Source organism: Capra hircus, chromosome 13, assembly GCF_001704415.2.
Source record: "Capra hircus breed San Clemente chromosome 13, ASM170441v1, whole genome shotgun sequence".
Lineage (NCBI taxonomy): Eukaryota > Metazoa > Chordata > Mammalia > Artiodactyla > Bovidae > Capra > Capra hircus.
In genome coordinates, this window is record NC_030820.1 from 77085493 (window position 1) to 77107615 (window position 22123).

At 50.4% G+C, this 22123-nt stretch overlaps 1 protein-coding gene across 1 annotated transcript in view; it reads right to left on the bottom strand.

The window, feature by feature from the left end:
- The window catches only part of KCNB1 (potassium voltage-gated channel subfamily B member 1), a 116448-nt gene extending 95511 nt beyond the window's left edge, over positions 1-20937 (bottom strand). The window contains exons 1-2 of the mRNA XM_018058007.1: positions 20513-20937; positions 18560-19292 (exon numbers count right to left, since the gene is read on the bottom strand). Coding sequence (XP_017913496.1) covers positions 18560-19126 — 567 coding nt within the window. The 5' untranslated portion in view covers positions 19127-19292; positions 20513-20937. The remainder of the gene's footprint in view (positions 1-18559; positions 19293-20512) is intronic.

Below are 22123 nucleotides of genomic sequence, written 5' to 3' on the forward strand. Positions count from 1 at the left end.
ACTGGATTGTTCTAATCAGCACAGCATGTGCAAAGGCCCTGAGATGAGACCCAGGATGGTGTCTGGAAGATTTGAGAAAGGAGATAAGGAGCCATATGACGTGTGTGCAACGTGAAGGTGGGGTGGCAGCTCTTACAAGCCCTTAGCAGCCAGATAAGGATTTTGGAAATTATTCTGAGGACAGTGACGAGCCCCGGAGGGGTGGATGTCTCTTCCTGTCACTGCTCCCCCTTATCCCCATCTAGACTGTCCAGGTGGAGTGGATGCTGCTGTAGGAGGGCTCTGCATGAGAGAGCGCTCATGATCTGAGAGCTTAGAAAACTCTCTAAGACTACATTAGGGACTTCCATGTGGTCCAGTGGCTAAGACTCCACGCTCCCAGTGCAAGGGGCCCGGGTTCAAACCCTGGTCAGGGAACTAGACCCCACGTGCTGCGGTGAAGACTGAAGATCCCACATGCCAAAGCTCAGACCTGGTGTAGCCAAAAAAATAAAATAAATATTTTAAAAAAGACTATATTAGAAGGGGCCATTCATCAGAAGTCATTCATTCACTTGTTCAACAAACATTTATTTATGAACTGCTAAGTGCTAGGCACAGTTTTAGCACCGGGAAGATAGAAGTAAAACCTGACCAAGTTCCTGTCTAATGGGGCTTATAATCCAGTGGAATGAGACAGGCAAGAGTCAGATAAACATATAGCATTCTAGGTGGTGGAAAGGGCTATGAGAAAACACAAAAGGTAAAGGAGTGCAGTGTGTGAAGGTGGGGAGAGGGGGCGCTGTAACCATTTTCTAGTGGATGCGACCCAGCAAACTGTCCCTGCAAGACCCCTCCCCACTCAGTGCCCCTTGAGTGTCCATTATTTGCAACATTGTAAGCAGAGTTTTGGGGCTTGCTTGATGGCTCAATGGCAAAGAATCTGTCTTTCAATGCAGGAGACATGGGTTTGATCCCATGGGTCGGGAAGATCCCCTGAAGAAGGAAACGGCATTCACTCCATTCTTGCCTGGGAAATCTCATGGACAGAAGGAGCCTGGCGGGCTATGCTCCATGGGGTTGCAAAAGAGTCAGACATGACTTAGTGACTAAAACAACAAGAAGCAGAGTTTAAAGATGATTTTTTGGCACCTCTCCACCCCACAATCATTGAAGCTCCCCCTCCTGTTGGCACCAAGAATGCATTTGTGGTGACCACAGTGACTAGCAAACTCTTCCACACCCCCCCCCCCCGCCCCCGTGTTGCTGCCAGCCACATGTGGGGAAGCCATGAGCCCTTGGCACTCTGTTCTCACCTTGCCTGACACCGTTTGTCTTTCTCTGAATAACAGGGTGGTATGATCATCCAGGTGCCCCCCAAGGGGTTGGCAGGACTGTGCCTCTGGCCCTGCTCCAGGCCCACCAGCAAGAAGAAGTGGAGCTGACAACTGGCTGAAGGGTCTTTGGCAAGGGTGGGGCAGGGGAGTCACTCTTGGGCTGCCTTCCTGAGGCATGTCACCTCTAATGGCACCACCTGAGTGGCTGGGCGTCAGAAATGAAAAGAGCTATAATAGAACCCCGCTGGCTAAACCAAGGTTTGGGGGCCTTCTGTGGTTTGTATTTCTTCAGGGACTCTGCCATGAAGGTGAATGATGAGTGGTAATGTCACATACAAGGGATGAGACCCACAAATAACGAATTGGAAACAAGAGTTCCAACTCTAAACACCAGTGTTCCAAATGTGCCTGCCAGAATTCCAATCACGAGGGCCACTGAGGTGCCCTGACCTTGAACCTCAGAATTCCAACTCCATCCATGAATTCCACTGGAAACATCAGCAATTCAACCTCGCTGATCACTCTGGCTGTGTACTTCTTTGGGTACAGTGACAAATCTGAGGATTCTGACCTTGAACCACAGAGCAGTGACCTTGAATGGCGATGCTCCAAGAATGAACAATCAATCACAGCAGTGATCTTGAGTGACAGAATTCCAACCCTGAACACCAGAATTCAAATCCCAGTTACCCTAGTCTCCACCAAGAATTTCTGAAATCTCAAGATTTCCCACCTGAATTTGGAGAGCCAACATGACTCCACAAGGATTTAAAGTTGAACTCTACACAATAAACTCTCCCACAGGCCCACGGCCCCCAGAAAAAAGTCGGCAGCTTGGATGATATGAAGAGGATGAAAACGAGAATATGAATAATCATTCAGTTCAGTCGCTCAGTCGTGTCCGACTGTTTGCAACCCCAAGAACCGCAGCACACCAGGCCTCCCTGTCCATCACCAACTCCCAGAGTCCACCCAAACCCATGTCCATCGAGTCAGTGATGCCATCTCATCCTCTGTCATCCCCTTCTCCTCCTGCCCTCAATCTTTCCCAGCATCAGGGTCTTTTCAAATGAGTCAGCTCTTCGCATCTGGTGGCCAAAGTATTGGAGTTTCAGCTTCAACATCAGTCCTTCCAATGAACACCCAGGACTGGTCTCCTTTAGAATGGACTGGTTGGATCTCCTTGCAGTCCAAGGGATTCTCAAGAGTCTTCTCCAACACCACAGTTCAAAAGCATCAATTCTTCGGCCCTCAGCTTTCTTTCACATCCATACATGACCACTGGAAAAACCATAGCCTTGACTAGACAGACCTTTGTTGGCAAAGCAATGTCTCTGCTTTTTAATATGCTGTCTAGGTTGGTCATAACTTTCCTTCCAAGGAGTAAGTGTCTTTTAATTTCATGGCTGCAATCACCATCTGCAGTGATTTTGGAGCCCAGAAAAATAAAGTCAGCCACTGTGTCCACTGTTTCCCCATCTATTTGCCATGAAGTGATGGGACCAGATGCCATGATCTTTGTTTTCTGAATGTTGAGCTTAAAGCCAACTTTTTCACTCTCCTCTTTCACTTTCATCAAGAAGCTCTTTAGTTCTTCACTTTCTGCCATTAAGGGTGGTGTCATCTGCATATCTGAGGTTATTGATATTTCTTCTGGCAATCTTGATTCCAGCTTGTGCTTCTTCCAGCCCAGCATTTCTCATGATGTACTCTGGCTAACAATTATTTGTTGTATTTTGCTGAGCGCTTCACACGCTATATATCATTCTATCCTCTGGACCAACCCAGGAATTTACTATTCCCATTTTACAGATGAGGAACCTGAGGCTCAGAGTCAAGTTGGCTTGCTGATTCAATATTCAGTGCTTTACTAATCACTTCAGCAGATTTTTCTTCCTGCTCTCTTTGGAGGCTGGGGAGAGGGACCTAGGATCCTATTAGCTAGTCAGTTTAGGACAACACATGGATTTCCCTGACATGTGTTGGCATTCACCAGGAATGGGCTGCCTCGAGTTTCGGAGCCAAGTTCCATCTGTGTGGGACAGTCATTCATTCAACAGACACTTGCCACCCTGTGTTGTCCTTGATGCCAGGAGTAAGGAGAGGGGAACTGTTGCTTCTGTCATCCAAACTCTATCCCGCTCACCCCACTCCCTTCCGGATAGGAGGGTCTCAGAGGCAAGAAGCGATCTCCCCTGCCATTTCTAGCCATTGAAGGTTCTATGCTGCAGGGGTTAAAAAGTGGAACCCCAAAGGCTGAATATGGCTCTCAGAGGCATTCTGTTTGGCTCACTCACATGTTTTTAATTTTTAAAAAATTCTTCAGCCACATTGAAAAATTGGGATATCTCAGTGAAAGCTCACGTTTCTGGTTGGGCCCAGAACCCAGGCTGGATGCAGAATCCAACCTAGACCTGAATCCAGCTGCCTCATTAGATGGGCGCGTCTGCCCCAGGTCACCACGGTACGTACCACTCCCTCCTGCCTCCCTGACACTAAGGGTGAGTGTTGAAAACCACCTCTTTGGATTGGCCTATCCTCCCAGTCATGAGGCCAGCAAGAATCTACAGTTTTTATGCAGGGCGTACTGGCAGGTAGAAACCTGGAGGGAGGCAGAGGGCCTAGGGGACTTAGTTTGGGTTGCATTTGCTTGGGGCTTCGTGTAAGATGGGGAAAGCTCCATGCATCCACATCAAAGGATGCAGGGGTGATGGAGACTGGGGAGAAGGTTAGGGGAGTGTCTAAGCCCCCACCCGCAACTCTGCAGTTACTCCTTGGCACAGTCATTGCAGGAAGGGTTTGAGCACACAAAGGCCTGATTAAGGCAAGGTTTAGTGTAGCCCCTCCTCCCCCGCTTCCTCTTGAGAAAAGGAAGAGAGAAGGAAGATAAGCAACGTGAGTGGAGCATCCCTGCCTGGCCAGCGCAGTGCTGGCCACTATAGCACAGGGGAGTGCAGCTGTCTCTCCAGCAGTCCTGCTTGACAGTTTACAGGCCTATTTTTCAGGTAAAGAAACTGGGAACCAGAGAAGAGCTGGATCTGTTTGCGCAGGGTCTCAGAGCTCCTATGTGGTGATGCTGGGGTTATGAACGCAGGCCTCCAGAGTTCCAAGTCAAAGCTCTTTCCACTCATCCCACCAGGGTGATGGCATAGGAGACAAGGAAAAACACTGGTGAAGAGGAGGGGAAGGACGCCTGCCTCAAGTGGGCCTAATCTCAAATAAACCAGAGAGATTTTTATCACGGAAAGAGCAGAAATGTCACCAAGTCCAAACTGGTAGTTCAAGGTCAGGGAGAGTCTTTCTGAAGAGGTGCCATATAAGCCAAGATCGGCGGGAGAAGGGGCAGCTAGCATTGCAAGATACAGAGACAGAGGCCCAGAGAGGTTAAGTGATTTGTTCAAGGTCACACAGCTAGCTTGTGCCTTAGCTCCCTCTCTCCTGTCCTTCAACAGACTCCCTCTGAAAAAGCCAGCCACTTGCCTGCATCAGGCTCTGGGATGAGTTTAGAACACAGATCAGAAAGCTTTCCCTCTAATGCTGTTGTTTCCAAAAGTGGCCCTTGTTAATAGATAAATGAACATGATGATGTTCCAGTAAAACTTTATTTACAAAACTGGCCACCCCTCCTGCTTTAGAACACAGAAATGAGTGAGATAAAGTCCTAGACTTTGAGAATATCCTGCTGTAGCTGGAGCTATAAGACAGGATGAGAAGAAAATAGAACACAAGAGGGAGCATGCTAAATGGTGCAGGAGAGGTTGAAACAGAATTTGTAGAAGACGATCACTACTGTGGCTCAGAAAAGAGAGAAATCAAGTTCAGGGTCTCAGAAAGGGCCACCTGCGCCCCTCTTTGACCTTGGCCTGTTACTCTCTATCAAAACACCTTCTTTCCTTCCCAGCATACATGCTACACTTTGTGATTATTCTTTCATTTAACTTTCTGTTTGTTTAATGCCTATCTCCCTCCAGCAGGCTATAAGTTTCCTAATGGCTATGGGTTATTTCTGCCAGCTTACATTTATTCTCTCCTTTCTTAGCAACAGTATTTCAATTCTCCTTTGAAGAACTATCTATTTCCTATTCTCAGTCTCATTTTAGAGCCAGCCATTGTCACATGACCCAGACCTGGCTAAGTAATTGGCTTAGGGATGGGCCAGTGAGAATCAGCCCTGGGATTTTGCTGGAATCATTGGGAAGGAAACTCTCTTTTCCCCCAGAATGGAAACATACAGTTGCTGGATGCTATCTTTCCAGCCATGTTTGCACAGCCTGCTGAGAAGCCAGCATGGTTAAGAAGAAACTAACCATGGATTGGAGACCAATCCTTAATGACATAGTTAAGCCCCTGGATCCAGCCCTACCTGAAGCCTTACCTAACACAGGTCTTTTCAATTATCTTTTTTTTTTTTTTTTGCTTAAGTCCATTTGAACTTTAAGTCTATTTCAACAACCTCAGATAGGCAGATGATACCACTCTAATGGCAGAAAGTGAAGAGGAACTAAAGAGCCTCTTGATGAGGATGAGAAAAGAGAGTGAGAGTGGCTGGATCTGAGATGAGACTGAGAATGGGAAATAGGAAAAAGCTGGCTTGAAACTCAACATCGAAAAACAAAGATCATGCCTGGAGTAGGAAATGGCAGCCCACTCCAGTATTCTCCCCTGAAAAATTCCATAGACAGAGGAGCCTGGCGGGCTACAGTCCATGGGATCTCAAACAGTGGGACATGACTGACTGGCTGAGCACACAAAAAATGATTAAAGTGGTCAAAAGTGGATAATATGGATTTATTTAAAGAGAGTGTTTAGAAAAAAAAACCAAATAATGATAATTTCTGCAAAACTATAAAATAACTATTAGAAATTTAAATTTAAAGATAAATAATAATGAAATAAAATAAATAATTAAATCGTTTAAGTGCAAAGAAAAAAAAAGCCAGAAAATGGGTGTGAGATTTGGAGAAAAAAACTAAGATCATGGCATCTGGTCCAGTCTCTTCGTGACAAAAAGAATGGGGAAAAGTGGAAACAGTGACAGAATTTATTTTCTTGCAGATGGTGAATGCAGCCATGAAATTAAAAGATGCTTGCTCCTTAGAAGGAAAGCTATGACAAACTTAAACGGTGTATTAAAAAGCAGAGACATCAGTTTGCTGACAAAAGTCCATATAGTCAGAGCTATGATTTTTCCAGTAGTTATGTATGGACTTGAGAGTTGGACCATAAAGAAGGCTGAGCACCAAAGAATTGATGCTTTTGAATTGTGGTGCTGGAGAGGACTCTTGAGAGTCCCTTGGACTGCAAGGAGATCAAACCAGTCAATCCTAAAGGAAATCAATCCTGAATATTCACTGGAAGGACTGATGATGAAGCTGAAGCTCCAATACTTTGGCCACCTGATGCGAACAGCTGACTCATTTGAAAAGACCTGATGCTGGGAAAGACTGGAGGTAAAAGGAGAAGGGAGCGGCAGAGGATGAGATAGTTCGATAGCATCACGACTCAATGGACATGAACTTGAGCAAACTCGGAGATGGTGGAGGACAGAGGAAACTGACGTGCCGCAGCCCATGGGGTCGCAGAGAGTTGGACCACCTGTCTTTCCTCTTCTCACATGCCCCTGGCAGGGCAATCATAGGTTGCCTCTTTGTTAAGTACAATTGGGTCTACAAAGACTCTAAGAATCAATGCTGGCCAAGGTCGAGGGCCCTAAGGATCACACAAGCCTTGGAAAGTCTCAGGGATGGCCCTAGGTAGCAATTAGAGAAATATAATGGTCTATTTTTAGAAGCTGTTTGATTCCAGGCCCATTACCTGGCGGATGAGAATGATGTGTGAAACTGGCCAGTGTAACATTATTCTCTCAAAGACAGTGTCTGCGTGCCAGGCCATGGTGGGCAATTACGGTGGAGACCAGCCCGCCTACAGAGCAAAAATGGAGCAGTCAAGATGCAAGAGAGCATCTCAAGTATCTAATTTAACCATGCCTCCCTGCTATGAATGGAAGCTCAGAAGTCCTTTCCCAGGAAGCGTGGGGATGGTGGTGGGCAGGTCGACTAGGAAGATGGGAGGAGACTGGGGTGGGGGGAGGGTTCGCCTGGGAGACCCTTGCCTGATAAGAGAGATCCCTCTGACCACCATACGATCATGCCAATTGGCTCATTCATTCACTCCACAAACATTTATGAACCCTTAACTGCAATACAAAAATAACAACAGCAGCAGCAGTTAACTCGTACTGAACACTTGCTGAGCGCCAGGGGCGGCTTTCCTATAGAATTGTCATGATGATTCCGGAGGCACCCGAGTTACGGCTCAGGAAATCGAAGCCCGGAGAAACTGTCATTCCCCCAAGGGCCCACAGTTTGAATCGCCACTGAGCTGAGATGTGAGTGTAGGCAGTCGGGCTGCTGAGCCTGCTCTCTTACACGTCCCTTTCTCTCTGCGGGCCTGGCATCCACAGAACAACTCATAAGCTAGTCTTCAGAGCGTTTTGTGCCAGGAAGGTATGAACATCAGTTTTCCGGAGCCTGGACAGGGGTGGAGGAACAGGCAGCGCTGCCTGAAGCGGGTGTGGGTGGCGTGGGAGGCAGAAGCTGGCTCTTGAAGGGCAAGGAGAGAGGGAGGCTGCAGGCAGATAGGAGGAAGAATGGGGTGCAGGGCGGACAAGTTGGCTGGATGGAAGCGTGGAGCAGGACCCGGGCAGGCTGCAGTATTCGGGGAGCATGAAAAGGTGGGTGTGATGTGGGCAGAGGGTACCACGGGGAACAGACAGGAGACCACGGTGGAGCGGTGAATTGAGGTCTTGAAGGTCAGGCTGAAGAGTCTGGACTTGACTCTGGGGGCAGTGAGAGCCACGGAAGGGTGAGCATGAGCAAATTATCATCTTTGAGAAAGACGGCTTGGCTTCCCAGCAGGCGATGGCCTCGAAGGGGACAGCTGGAGGCAGGGAGGCCAGTGTAGAAGCTCAGACTCTGAAGAAAGGCCAGAGTCCCACAGCAACAGTGTGGTCCCTCTGATCTCACCCCCCCAGCCCACGCCTGCCCCACTCCCCCCGCCATTCTGGCCGCTGGCTGTTTCTTGACTCGCCCAGGTGTGCTCCTGCCTCAAGGCCTCAGCACGCACTATTTTCTCCATCGGAAACACTCTTCCCCTCAAGTGCACCTGCCTCCCTCTCTCCCTTCCTTCAGGTTTCTGCCTCATTGGCACTTTCTTTTCTTTAATTGTTTATGTATTCATTCAGCTGTGCCGGGTCTTAGCTGCGGCACGTGGGATCTTTCGTTGTGACCCACAGACTCTCTGGTTTGGTGGGTCAGCTCCATTGCTCTGAGGCATGTGTGACCTTAGTTCCCTGACCAGGGATGGAACCCGAGTCTCCTGCATTACAAGGCAGATTCTTAACCACTGGACCACCAGGGAGGTATCTATATTTGTTTTTTTGGAATGGTGTCTGTCTCTGTGCTGTCCTGTGCTTACTCGCTCAGTCGAGTCCAACTCTTTGCGACCCCATTGACTGTAGCCCGCCAGGCTCCTCTGTCCATGGGGATTCTCCAGGCAAGAATACTGGAGTGGGTTGTCATGCCCTCCTCCAGGGGATCTTCCCAACCCAGGAATTGAACAGGGGTCTCCTGCATTACAGGCAGATTCTTCACCATCTGAGCCACCAGGAAAGCCCAAGAACACTGGAGTGGGTAGCCTATCCCTTTTCCAGGGGATCTCCCCGACCCAGAAAAGATTCCACATGCCTTGGGGTAATTAAGTCCATGCACTCTGGAGCCCAGATGCCTGAGGGCGCTGCAATAAAAGATCCTCCACGATGCAACAAAGATTCTACATGCCCCAACTAAGATCTGAGGCAGCCTAATAAATTTATTAATTAAATCACGCAGAGACTGTTTCAATCATGGGGCCTGGGCACAGGTGTTTGTCGAAGCTCAGGTGACCCAAATATTCAGATGGGGGTGAACATCCCTGCTCAGTGAAGAGCAGCACCCTATCTATTATTCCCACCCCCAGACTTGCAGAAGTGAGGAGCCTAGTGGGTTCATACGGCCAGGAAGCAGTGCGGGTGGAATTGAACCCAGGCCATTCCCGTACCCGCAAGAATATGTCTCATGTGGTTACATTATGTCTTATTTGTTATTGATGTCATCAGGGAAATTTTTAAAGGAGAATTGGTGCTCCTGATACGAACGTGTGAATTTCAGCTCCTCCTCCAATGTGGGAGCTGGGGTGTCCATCTGTCCCTGCCCACCTCTACCAGAGACACCAAAATCGAGAACACCCCCCCTCAAGAAGGTGGAGCTTGATCTATTTAAATTATCCATGAAAATAAAGCTTATTGCTAAGACCGTGTCTCCAATAGTTCTGGCCCATAGCCCTTTGGGGCCAAGCTCATAAAGGAGCAGAAGCCAGAAACGCTCCGAAGTCAGGTGGGAGACCCTGGAGGCCTCTCACATCCAGAGCATTTCCATTCTCCAAGGTGAAGAGGCCGCGTGAAACTTGCTTCTCACTTCCTGACGGTCAGTTGCCTGGTACGGAGGCCAGATCGCAGGCTCACAGACCTCCCATTCACTGTGTGACCCTGGGCCAGTGACTTCACCTCTCTGGGCCCCAGTTTCCACAGTTGTGAGATGAGAATAATTACCCCTCCCTAGTGGGGTGACTGTGGGAATTGGATACCACTGTGCATCCAATGCTCTTTGCACCGCGCTCAGCATTCAGCAAGCAGAGGGGTGGCCGCTGCCACGGCTGCTGCTGTTTTTATTTTCTGCAGGAGATGGAGGTGAGGCTGACTGAGCCCAGTCAGCCCTGGAATGTCTTCTTTGAAGCTGATCCCAGCCACTTCCCTGGTGGTCCAGTGGTTAAGAATCCGCCTTCCAATGGAAGGGACATGGTTCGATCTCTGGGAGAGGAACGAAGACCCCATACACCGCAGAGTAACTAAGCCCACGTGCTGCAAACTGCTGAGTGTGTCACGACTAGAGACTTTGTGCACGGCAATGACAGCCCCACGTGCTGCGCCCCATGCAACCAAACAAATACTTAAAACAAAGAAAGATGATCCCAGATAGGAGTCTGAGTTTTCCCACAAGTCTTTGGTTGCGGCCCCAGAACCAGATCCTAAGACAAGAATCTGAGTAAAGTGGTTTAGGTGGGAGGTGATCCCAGGACACACCGCTGCCCCTACCAGAGGAGATCTGAGACAGAGAAGGGAAAGAGGCCAGAGTGTACTGTCAAGCAAGGAACCACTACGGGCACCTGGGGCTGAATTCTGCTGAGGACCTCTGGGGGCCACTGTGGACCATGCACCTCGGAGTTATACCCCTATCCAGGGGGAGGCAGCTGCCCAGGTATAAAGAACCCGCCTGCCAATGCAGGAGACGTAAGAGACGTGAGTTTGAGCCCCATCCCTGGGTGAGGAAGATCCCCTGGAGGAGGGCATTTCAACCCACTCCTGTATTCTTGTCCGGAGAATCCCATGGACAGAGGAACCTGGTGGGCTACAGTCCATGGGGTCACAGAGTCAGACACAACTGAAGCGACTCAGCATGCATGCAAGCATGCACCAAGGGGAGGGAGCTGAAGTATTTATACACCCTCTCCATCAGTTATCAGTTGAGGGCTACTTCCTCCAGGTAGGGCAGAACTCCCTGTCTTTACTGGATTCCAATGGCCAGAGGAAGTTTCTAGGCAAAGAACTGCAGGTGTTGTAGCTTGGAGTGGGCTAGTGACCCTGCAAAAGTTAAGAGCTAAAAGGACGCAGTCGAGACATTGACCATATCTTCTCCATCGTGATCGGGTCCCCGTTCTGCTCCAATGGCCTGTGTGATGTTGAACCAAGTTATGTAACTTCACCTTCAGTTCAGTTCAGTCGTTCAGTCGCGTCCAGCTCTTTGCGACCCCATGGACCACAGCGTGCCAGGCCTCCCTGTCCATCACCAACTCTCGGAGTTTACTCAGACTCATTTCCATTGAGTTGGTGATGCCATCCAACCATCTCATCCTTATGATGTATCATTTTGTAAGAATAATGAACTTTTGGAAAGGATCTGATTTATCTTGCAGGCCAGTTTGGAGGGTTAAATGAAACGACAATTAAAAACAAAACAAAACATAAACATAAAACATTTAAAAAATTTTTTTAAAATTCCAGACTAGGGAATAAGTAATAAAAATTAAGACAAACACAACTGGCATACAATAAAGTCATTAAGATGAAGGATATAGAACCCTAATTTGACATGGAAGGAATTAAACACATATTATACAATAAAGCCTGTTATAAAACAAAAAAAACAACAAAAAAGGGGAGGGATATGTGTATACATATAGCTGATTTACTTTGTTGCACAGCAGAAAGTAACACAACATTGGAAAGCAATTATACTCTAATAAAAAAATAAAATATTGATTGAAAAAAAAATCACAAAACAAAACCCCCTAAGAGTTACTGAGGGCTTTTTATGTGCCAAACTCTGTTTGAAAGGCTTTCTGTGCATTAATTCATTTAGTTCTGATGTCAATGCAATGAGACAATCTTGCTGTTGCCGCCATTTTATGTGAGAGAACCGGGCTGCAAGGAGGCAAGCGGTTTACCACACATCGTGTGGTAAGTAGAGGAGTCAGACCTTGAACCTGGGCGATCCAGTTCTAAAATCAGGGCTCCCATCCATGACGCTGTCAAGAATGAGGACGCCCAGTGCTGGGGATGGGGCTGGTGTGCGGCTTGTTCTCCTTCAGTTAATTAAACTTTGGCCAAACTGCTCATTTGTCCAGGACGTTTCCTTCCAAAGCATTTTGACAATCTCTAGCTTTTTAGAGCCTTTCAAAACCCCTGAGAGACCAGCTGCCAAGGTATGACCTGATCAGGGAATGGAAAGGAAAGGCCCGGCAACCTCAGTAAGGGTAACAGGGGAGCAAGGGCGGAAAGGCCTGAAAACAGCCCCTGATCTTGCCCAACTTGTTGTGTGACCCTGGCAAGTCCTTGAAGCATCCTTCGTGTTTCCCTTTATCAAATCAGGATGCTGGATTTATCAGGCTTCAGCACTTTCCATGCACTGGCATACTAAATCCTCCAGGCGCCCCTGGGAGGTGGCTTTACGTCCATTCTCATTTACAGAGGTGGAAACAGAAGCTATGAGAGGTGAAGAGATTGGTCCAAAATCCAGAGCTAGGCAATGTCAGGGCTGGGATTCAAATCCAGGTCTCTGTGACCCCACAGCGGGGATTCTGAATCTCTGGCATTTTGTTTCCCAGGAATAAATGCAAACATCCAGGATGACTGACCCAGGGCCAGCAGGTGCCTCAGCCAGATGACTCATGGCACCGGATTGGCCCCAAGGATTCTGAGTTGGTTTCCCTCACTTTTCTTCTTTTCTAACTGTATGTATTAATGCATCTGACTGTTCTAGGTCTTAGCTGTGGCATGCAGGCTCTGCAGTCTTTGCTGCAGCTTGTGGGATCTGGTTCCCTGACCAGGGATGGAACCTGAGCCACACGTATTAGGAGCACGGAGTCTTAGCCACTGGACCACCAGAGAACTCCCTCCCTCATTTTTCTCAATGATGAAACGTGAATGCCCCGTGGATCAGATGAGGGAAGCAGAAACATCATCACACTAAAGCCGTGAAATCCTAAGGGGGCAGGCAGTGAGCCTACAATCAACAACACTGTAACAAGGGATGTGGCCAACCGGGGGAGTAGTTAAAATAGAGGAATCCAGTGATAACACAAATAATCACTATTGTCATTTATAGAATGTTTACCATATACCAGGCACTGGGTTAAGCTCTCTATCCAGATTATCTTGTGAAGGCCCTAAGAGGTGAGCTCCATTATAATTCCCATTTTCGCCATTTTCTAGAGGAGGAAAGGAACTTGCCCAAGCTGTCATATTCCTGGTAATCGATGTCAAATGAACCATATCTGTAGGATCTCCAGAGCTGATTCTTTTTTTAAGTTCTTATTAATTTATTTATTTTTGGCTATGCTGGGTCTTGTTTGCTGTGATGGCTTTTGTCTAGTTGTGGCGAGCAGAGGCTACTCTCTAGTTGTGTGTGGGATTCTCACTGGGGTGACTTTTCTTGTTGCAGAGCCTGGACCCTAGGGCACTTGGGCTCAGTAGTTGCAGTTCCCAGGCTCTGGAGCGCAGGCTCAGCGGACGGGGCTCATGGGCTCAGTTGCTCTGTGGTATGTGGGATCCTCCTGGATCAGGGGTCTAACCCATTCTGCACTGGCAGGCGGACTCCCCACCAATGAGCCACCAGGGAAGCCCCAGAGCTGATTCCTAATCAAATCTGTGGTGGGCAAACCACTGACCAGCGTCTCTAAATGAAGGATACTTCCACTTTGGAATATAATAACAATGATTCATATTCATAAAGTACTTTCATTTGCAAATTACATTCGCCTTCTGAAATCCCAAGGGGTGGACACTTATGCCATCACCATTTGGCAGAGGAGTTCACTGAAGCTCAGAGAGCTTGAATGATCTGCCCAAGATTCTGGGATGAAGAAGCACAGGCTTGGGAACCAGGCCAACCCGGGTTCAAACCCTCACTCTGCTCTTTTCTTTCCTTCAACAAATATTAACTGAGCACCCTTAGTTGTGTGAGCTCCAGCAAGTGACTGCCCCTCTCAGAGCTTCCACTTCTTTGTAAAATAATATTAACACCACTCATCGAATCCATTCCCCCTCTTCATCTGAAAAGCCCAGACACTTGCTTTCCCAGGCTTCCCTGAGGATAAAGCATGAGCATGTGACCTGACCAATGGGATTTAAAAGGAAGTCTGCCAGGGGGCTGCTGGAAAAGGTTAGGCTGGGGGGAGGGGCGGGGAAACAACTGGCATAGAAAAGGGCATGCCCCTCTTCACCGGTTGGACATCATGTGTCTCTATTTGAAGGCTGGAACTGGGTAGCCATCTCATGATACCAGGCATCCAGCCTGAGGACCAAGCTACCTGCAGGAGCTGGAGGAGCAGAAGGACAGAAAGAATCTAGAATTCTGGGACTTCCTTGGTGGTCCAGTGGTGAAGAATCTGCTTTGCAGTGTGGGGGACTAGGGTTCCATCCCTGGTCCGGCAACTAAGATCCCACGTGCCACGGAACAGCTTAAACTGCGTGCTGCATGAAGCCCCAAGCGCTCTGGAACCCGCTTGACACAATTAGGGAGTCCAATGTGCCCCAGTGAGAGATCCTGCATGACTGAACGAATATTACTAGTACTGCAACTAAGACTTGACACAGCCAAATTAATTAATTTAAAGTAAGAATCTAGAATCCTAATGGCATCAGGGAACCATTAGCCCAAAGCCAGCTACCTTGAAACTCCCTGTTAGGTGAGAAGATGCATCTTCCTCCTTATAGAAGCCACTTCCAGTTTCCTATTCCGTGACTTGTAGCCCAAGTGGGAAGACTACCTTGATTGAATTGTGGAAAGGATTTCAATGCTAGTGCATAGAAAGCATCACTAATCGGTGCCTGGCACAACAAACGGCAGCTCCTCTGGAAATTATCTCAGGCTTTAACCCTGAGACTCTTCCAGGCACCAAAGACCCTCCTGGCCTGGCAAATTAGCTCTGTCTCTCCTACTGAGAAAAGCTTGTAGTTTTCCCAGAAAGCAGAAACCCAGCGGTGGCTCAGAACCACAACCCCATCACTCGGATGAGACTGACCCCAGCTTCCAAACTAGAATCAATCACATTGCCTTTTGTCTAATGGATTTTGATTTTCACTCCCCTGATGGGGAAGGCAAGGGCTTGTGCTTTGGTCTGTCTCCATGTTGCCAGAACATCCATCAATTATTAACAGCAGCAGCTCAGCCACTCAGTGCTGCTATCAGAAGGAAAAGACTTGCTGCAACCCAGCCCAGCCAGCCATAGAGAAAGGACTCTGCTGCTTATTATTTATGAAAACAAGCCCTATGTAATGTTGGGTAGGCACTGTGCTCAATTCTGGCAAACATGATGACCCTTCAAGGTGGGCCTTTTATCTATGCTTTACAGGCTGGAGGCTACAGCTTGGAGAAGGGAAGAACTCACCAAAGGCCAGAAACTGGCGAGACGGTGAACCTGGCCTTAAAACCCAGGTCTGTCTTTAGTCCTACATATATAAGATATGGCGTTTCTGTATCTCACAATCACCCAGCCGTGGTCCTCCATTCGACTTCTTATCCTGTGAACTCTGAGAAATTTCTACAGGCCTTGCTGTTCTAACAACTGAAGCTTCCTAGTTGGGGAGCTGGGGGCGGGTGGGGAGGGCAAAGAACAAATCCCCCAAGGGGGCTAGAGGCACAGAGAGCTGGGCTACAGGTGGGTTGACAGGAAGGCGTTACAGGTCCATGAGACACAGTGACTGATCACTCCATTCATTCATTCCACCTGGATTTATCTGGAGATGCTCTGTGCCAGGCACCATGATGGATACTGGGAATGGGGCAGTGAATACAACTCATGATACTCATACTCTTGTAGAGGAGGAACTGAGAAATACAAGGAAGTGGGTACAATTTCAGATAGTGCTCAAGCCCTGTGCAAGAAGGACACTGCAAGATGTCAGTGTAAGAAGAGAGAGGCTGTCTTAGATAGGGGTCAGGAAAGGTCTTTTAGAGGAGGGGACATCTGAGCGGGGACCAGCTCCTAAAAGGAAGGAGAAAGAGTGACCAGCCATGGGACAATATGGGGAAGAGAATTCCAGGTGGCAAGAACAACAAGTGCAAAGATCCTGAGTTAGGACAAAGACGGATCTGTGTAGGGACGCGCAAGGAGGCCAGTGGGGCTGAAACTGAGTGAACCAGAGGAGAGAAGAGATGAGTTTAGAGAGGTCATGGAGCTGAATTCGTGGTGAAGGGTTTGGACTTCATTCTGTAATGGGAAAACTCTCTGGAGCATTTTGAGCAGATGAATAATGTGATCCAATTACATCTAGAAAAGCTCACTCTGGCTGCTGAATGGGGAATGGATTGCAGGAGGCAAAGGTGGAAGCAGGGAGACTGGGAAGGAGACTATGGTACTTAATCACTGTGGAAAGAAGAGCAATTCAAAATCACACTTGAGTGTGAATTTCTGGCTACTCCCATTTGCCTGCTGTGTGACCTTAGGCAAGTTACTTAACCTCTCTGATCTTCCCTCTCTTTGAAAGGTGGGATATAATAATAGGGAACTGGTATAAGGCTAAATGTGTTGTCCATATACAGTGGATATGTGATCAATGGCAGGATTTCTATGCTGAGGGCCAATGAGCCTGCCTGCCACACCATTTCAGCGTTGGCTGCAAATATCCTAGACCATCCATCTGCCAGGACTAGCCAGCAGCCCCAGCCCAGGATCACAGAGAGGTCATGAAACTCGTCCCTGTGATCGGATTAACCCAAGGGAGTGATGAAGCTGTTTATTCCCAACCAACACCTTTTACAAGCCTTAGCCACTGCCTAGCTGCCAGGCACCAACCCAAACAGAGCCCTTTGCCTACTTCTTCTGGGAAACGGGCCCTCCCCTGCTCTGCCCCTCACTCTCTTGTCTTAGGGACAGAACAGAGAGAAGGGAGTCATAACTGGGTCTAAACCAGGTGTGGAAGGGAGAAACCTGGTCAGGCCTGGAAATAGCAAAATAAGTCTGCTGATCCTAAGCTGGTTAAGGGTGAGTGACTATGTCTTAAGACAGAGGCTTTTTGGACACGAAACCTGGGGCAGGATTATGGCCAGAGGCAGCCTGCAAAGAGGAGACGAGCCTAGGAATCTCTGCGTCCTCTTTAGGGTGGACAGGAAAAAGAGAAAACCTCTCTCCGTGCTCCAACAAGCCACTCAGTCCTACATTCACACTCTTAAAGGCTTCTCCTTGGGCAGCCAGATCTGGAGAGAGGGCCTCCTCAGAACCCCCTCTAGACCTGGCCCTCCACGTGGGCCTTCAGTGATGGGCCAGTTGAGCCAGGGGCACCCACAATGAGAGAGCAGGACAGGCCTCTGGACAGTAGGCTGGCCAGGAGGCAGCCCGAGCTCACACCTCATGGCTGGTATGCAGATCTCCTTCCCTTTTTCTTTTTGCCATGAATACATTTACCTGTTCTTCCCCTGTCTTATTGGCCCTGCTCTCCGGGAACAAGTTATGTTCAACGTATCTTTCCCAGCTCGGTCCTCCTGGATTCTGACCTTAATGCCCCTCTTTTCTGGCCCCCTCTGGGCCCTGCAGGGCCTCTTTTGTGGCACTCCACACAGTATGTTGTCATTTCCTTGCAACCTCCAGCACCTTGGCCACGTGAAGATAGGCCACCATCTCTCTGAGGCATCCCCGAGTCCCAGCCTAACACAGACAAGTTGCTCATCAGCAAATGACCTCCTGCCCTGCTCTGGCTCACACCCCAAGCCTTCCTTCATCCCTTACAGCCCCCGTTGTTTTTTTGTTTTTAACCTGGCAGCACATAGTTCTATCCATTGTGATGAGACCCATTCCTGCCTCTTTCTCCTGCTTTCTCTTTTTCACATTCCCTCATTTTTTCTCCCCTATTTCAAAATTTACATCTTCTTCCGATAGCCAAAGCATCTTTAGCAGCTGCATCAAGCATTCTGGGAATCAATTCACCAAATAAATGAAGATAGAGCAAACCAGGGGTGATCCTTCACCCACAGGCATCCATAACCAGCTGCATGCATCATGCACACACATACCCATCTCTCAGAGTCCCTTTGCCTCATTTTTCTCACTTATGTTAAAACTGCCTCACAGTATCTCAGTGTCCTCCAAGTAGGTCCGTAAGCTGCTTCATTCCCTCCTTGGAGCAAAGTGGGGTTATAAATATAGGGATAAGTATTAAAATTGCAGCGTGACTCTCCTCTAGCCTGGGTCTAGGCATCCACAAGGGAGCATTATGTAGAACAGACCTAACCCAACTCTACTCCATCTCGAGGCTTTATTGTCCCTCTGTGCCCCGTTATTTGCAGTGTCCATTCTCTTGATGTGGGTTTTCGTAAGTCTCCACAAAGCCTTTTCTCCAGCAAAGCTGGGGTATAAAGTATTGAATAATAAAAGGATGAGGTGGCCAGAGCCATACAGGAACGAACAGTCTGAAGGGGTTGTTGGTTCTCACCTCTGAGGTCTCAGCCACAGCCCTTTCTCTTTCCTGGTCTTCATATTTGTGGGAACTAAGCCACAGTCCCTCAACCGTGGTCCTCGATCTGGACACACAGGCAGAACCAACCCCCCCCTCCTCCCGCCCCAGCCCAGCACCGTCCGGATTTCACGCTCACCTTGGCGGCCACAGAGGAATTGGGCTTCTCCAGTAAGTCCCAGAGTTTCTTCCTCTTTTCCGCGCAGCACGTGTTATCGAACTCCTCGCCCTCCCGCTCGCGGAGAGTCTCTGCCTCGCGCTTGAGCTCCTCGTTCATCTGCTCCTTCTTCTGGTGGTAGCGGGCCTGGCAGCAGGACTCCAGGTATATTTCGTCGATGCCCCAGTAGTCCAGCTCTTGGCTGAAGCTGAGTGCGCACATCTCCTCCATCATGTGCAGCCGCCCGGTGCGGTAAAAGTTGAGGATGGAGGTGAAGGCGCCCGGATGGCGATCGAAGAAGTACTCGTTGTCGTCGAGGCTGTAGTCGTCGCACACCTCCAGCAGCGAGTCGTGCGTGTTGCAGTCGCGGAGCTTGCCCAGCCGCGTGCGGGGCAGGCGGTCCAGGGTGCGCCAGAGCACCTCGTGTGCCAGCCCACCAACGTTGAGGCGGACGCGCCTCGAGCACGCCTTGCTGCGCACGATCTCCATGGGCTCGGGTGGCAGCGAGCTAGTGGAGCGGGAGCCATGCTTCGTCATGCCCGCCGGCATCGCTGGTCCGGCCGCCCCCGCCCCCCCTGCCCCCCCAGGCCGCTGTCACTGGACGGCGAGGCCAGCCGCCGCGGGGGAGGGGGGCAGGGAGCGCTTTGGGCTGCTGGGGGTGCAGGGGGCCGCGCGGGCGCGCGTCACGGCCGTCTTCTCACCTCCATCCCGACGGCTGCGAGGCAGAAAGCGGACGCAGGTCAGCGGACGAGGAGCTGTGCGCGGCCCCTCCCCGCCTCTCCACCCCGGCCCCTGCCGGCCTTGACCTTCCCCGCGCTTAAGCGGCTCAGGGCCTCAGCCGGGCTGGGCGCTGTCCCTCCCGCCGGTGCTGAAGTCCGCCCCACCCCGTGGCTGGAGGGAGGGGCCGCCCTCCGGAGCGGGGAGAGGGCCCCCAAGAGGCGCCGGGGGGACCCGGGAGGCCCCACCCCGGGCCTTCCGCCGCCCTGGCTCTGTTCTGCCGCCTGGGGCGCTGTCCGCCCCGTCGAGTGCTGAAACTCGCTTTTCTGTGGGTCTCCCCGTCGAGGGCCGCACCTGGCCCCGCCATGCGAAGAGGAGGGCAGCTGAATGAAAAAACTTTTTTTCTTTTTTCATAAAAATACTTATCTTTTCCTTCCCCTGCTCCGAGATAATTAGGATTTGAAGGCTGGGGCGGGGGGGAGGCGGCGGGGCGGTGGCAGGGGGATTGCTTTTTCTAAACCTTTAAATATTTGGGGGAATTCTGGAGCGTTTCAGGTGCCCACCTGTCGGTCACAACAGACCGGATAGTCACGACAGCCCCACTGTCCTGGAGCGACCCCTCTCCCCAAGCCACACGGGAGCACCTCTTGAGGTCTCTCCGGAGACGAGGTGAACACTGAAGACGCAAAGCCAAGCTCTGCGCCGGGTCCTGCCCCTCCCTCCGCGCCCCCTGCCCCACGGCGGGGGCTGGCGCACAAAGTCGGGGGGACCCACCTGGCCCATCCTCCCCTAGCTCCTTCCCCGCCCCCTTCTCCTTCTCCTCCACCTCCTCCTCCTGCTCGCTCCTTTCCTGCGATGGCTTTTTATAACTCCGGGTTCTGCGCCTTTCCCGGGGCTTGGAAGGGAAGGGGTGGGGGAGGTGGGAGGCGGGGAAAGGAGCTGAATTTTCTGGCCTTTTCAAAACGAGCCCTCCTCCCTCCGCGCACTGGTGATCTCAGGGTTCCTCTGAGCCCCTAGGCATGTGAAGCTCACGCCCTACCCCCTCACCCAAGAATGAGGATCGCGCGTCTCCCCCGAGCCCCGGCTCTTGCCCCCCCCATCCCCCCCCACCTCCCAGCCTGAAACCGCGGAGCCTGGGTAGACCAACAGGCCGAACCGAGACAAGCGAGCCCCATCTCCTGGGACCCCTGCGTCCCCGCCGCGCGCCCCAACACTCACCCCCAGGGTGGCCGCCTCCCAGGGCCAGGGACCGCGCATTGCCGCGGTCGCCCGGGCGCCCCCGCCCGCGGGCAGCGGCGGACCCGGGGCCGGGCTGGGCCCGGCCTACGCCGGCCGGGCAGGCGACGCGCCGAAGCTGCAAGGCGCTGCGGGGCCGGAGTGCACTCTCCGAGGCTAGGGGCGCGGGCGGGCGCTGGGCGCGCGGGCGGCAGGACTGAGGTCGGGCGGCGCCTCGCGATCCACCTCCTCCTCCTCTGCTCCCGCGGCAGCGGTGGCGGCTGCTTGGGCGAGATCAACAAGTCGGGGCTGAGCTTGGCTCCGCGCTCGCTGCGATTCTGTCCCGCACTTCTGAGTGCCCAGAGTCGGGCACCGAGGCGGGACGGCGCCACCTGCGGGTTGGAAGCGTGCGCGCCGCTTAACTCCTGCCTGCCCGGCCCGGCCGGTTGGTGAGGCTGGGGGCGGGTTAGGGATTTGGGCAATGGATGTGCCCCTAACATCTGCCTGCCTCTCAATTCCACCTTCCTTCATCCAGTCATCAGTGTGGCTTGAGTGCCTACTGTATGCAAGGTCCTGAGATAAGCGTCTGACATAGAGCTGTAAACCAAACGCAAACAATCCAGCCCTTGTGGAGCTGGTTGGAAGCAGATCAAAACCAAGAAAGTCAAAGAATATGTCAGACCGTGATAAGCGCAGAGGAAAGGGAATGGGGGATGGGGGGGGGTGGTGAGGAGAGAGGGGATATGGAGTGAGTGGGGAGAATTGCAATTTTAAATAGCCCTTGGTTTCATAAGCTTCCATTCTAGACTCTAAACTCTAATTCTAGAAATGAATTCTAGATTCTAGTGGGGGAAGGTGAGCAATGAGTATATTAACAAATAAATATCCAGCGTGGCAGCTGGTGGTAACTGCTAAGAAGAGAAATAAAGCAAGGTGGTGGGAAGAGAGAGTGAGGGGTAAGCTAGCTTATAAACCTTGGTGATTCATTCATTCATGTTACTTTGGACAATTGGTTTTGAGAGCTTCTTGTGTGCCGGGTCCTACGCCAGGCTCAGCAAGGAATATGTCCTTCCCTGGAGCTCCCTGTCCAGTGGGGGAGAATGGATGGATCGAACAATCTCCAGAAATGAATAAAAATGTTGAATAACTTACCTAGAGAAGTGAGCAAGGCCGCCCTAAGGATGCCACAGTTGGGCCCCCATGTTTACTCTTTTCTTTTGCTTAAAGATTTTTAAAATGTGGACCATTTAAAAAGTCTTTATTGAATTTGTTGCAGTATTGCTTCTGCTTTATGTTTTTTGGCCGTGAGGGATATGGAATCTTAGCTCCCAGGGCGCGGATGGAACCTGCACTCCCTGTACTGGAAGGCGAAGTCGTAACCAGTTGACTGCCAGGGAAATCCCCACTTGTCTGCTCTTTCAAATACATTTCTCCTGCCTGGTAAGCAAATGGATGCTGCCGACACAGCAGTGAGCCCCTTGCGCTGGAGCAAAAACTGAACAAGCCACAGTGCCCTAAGGCACAGTCCCCTCTACCACCCAGACCCTTTCCTTCATTTCTAAAATTAAGATTCATTTCCACATAGTTGCACATAATATTATTATATATTTTAAT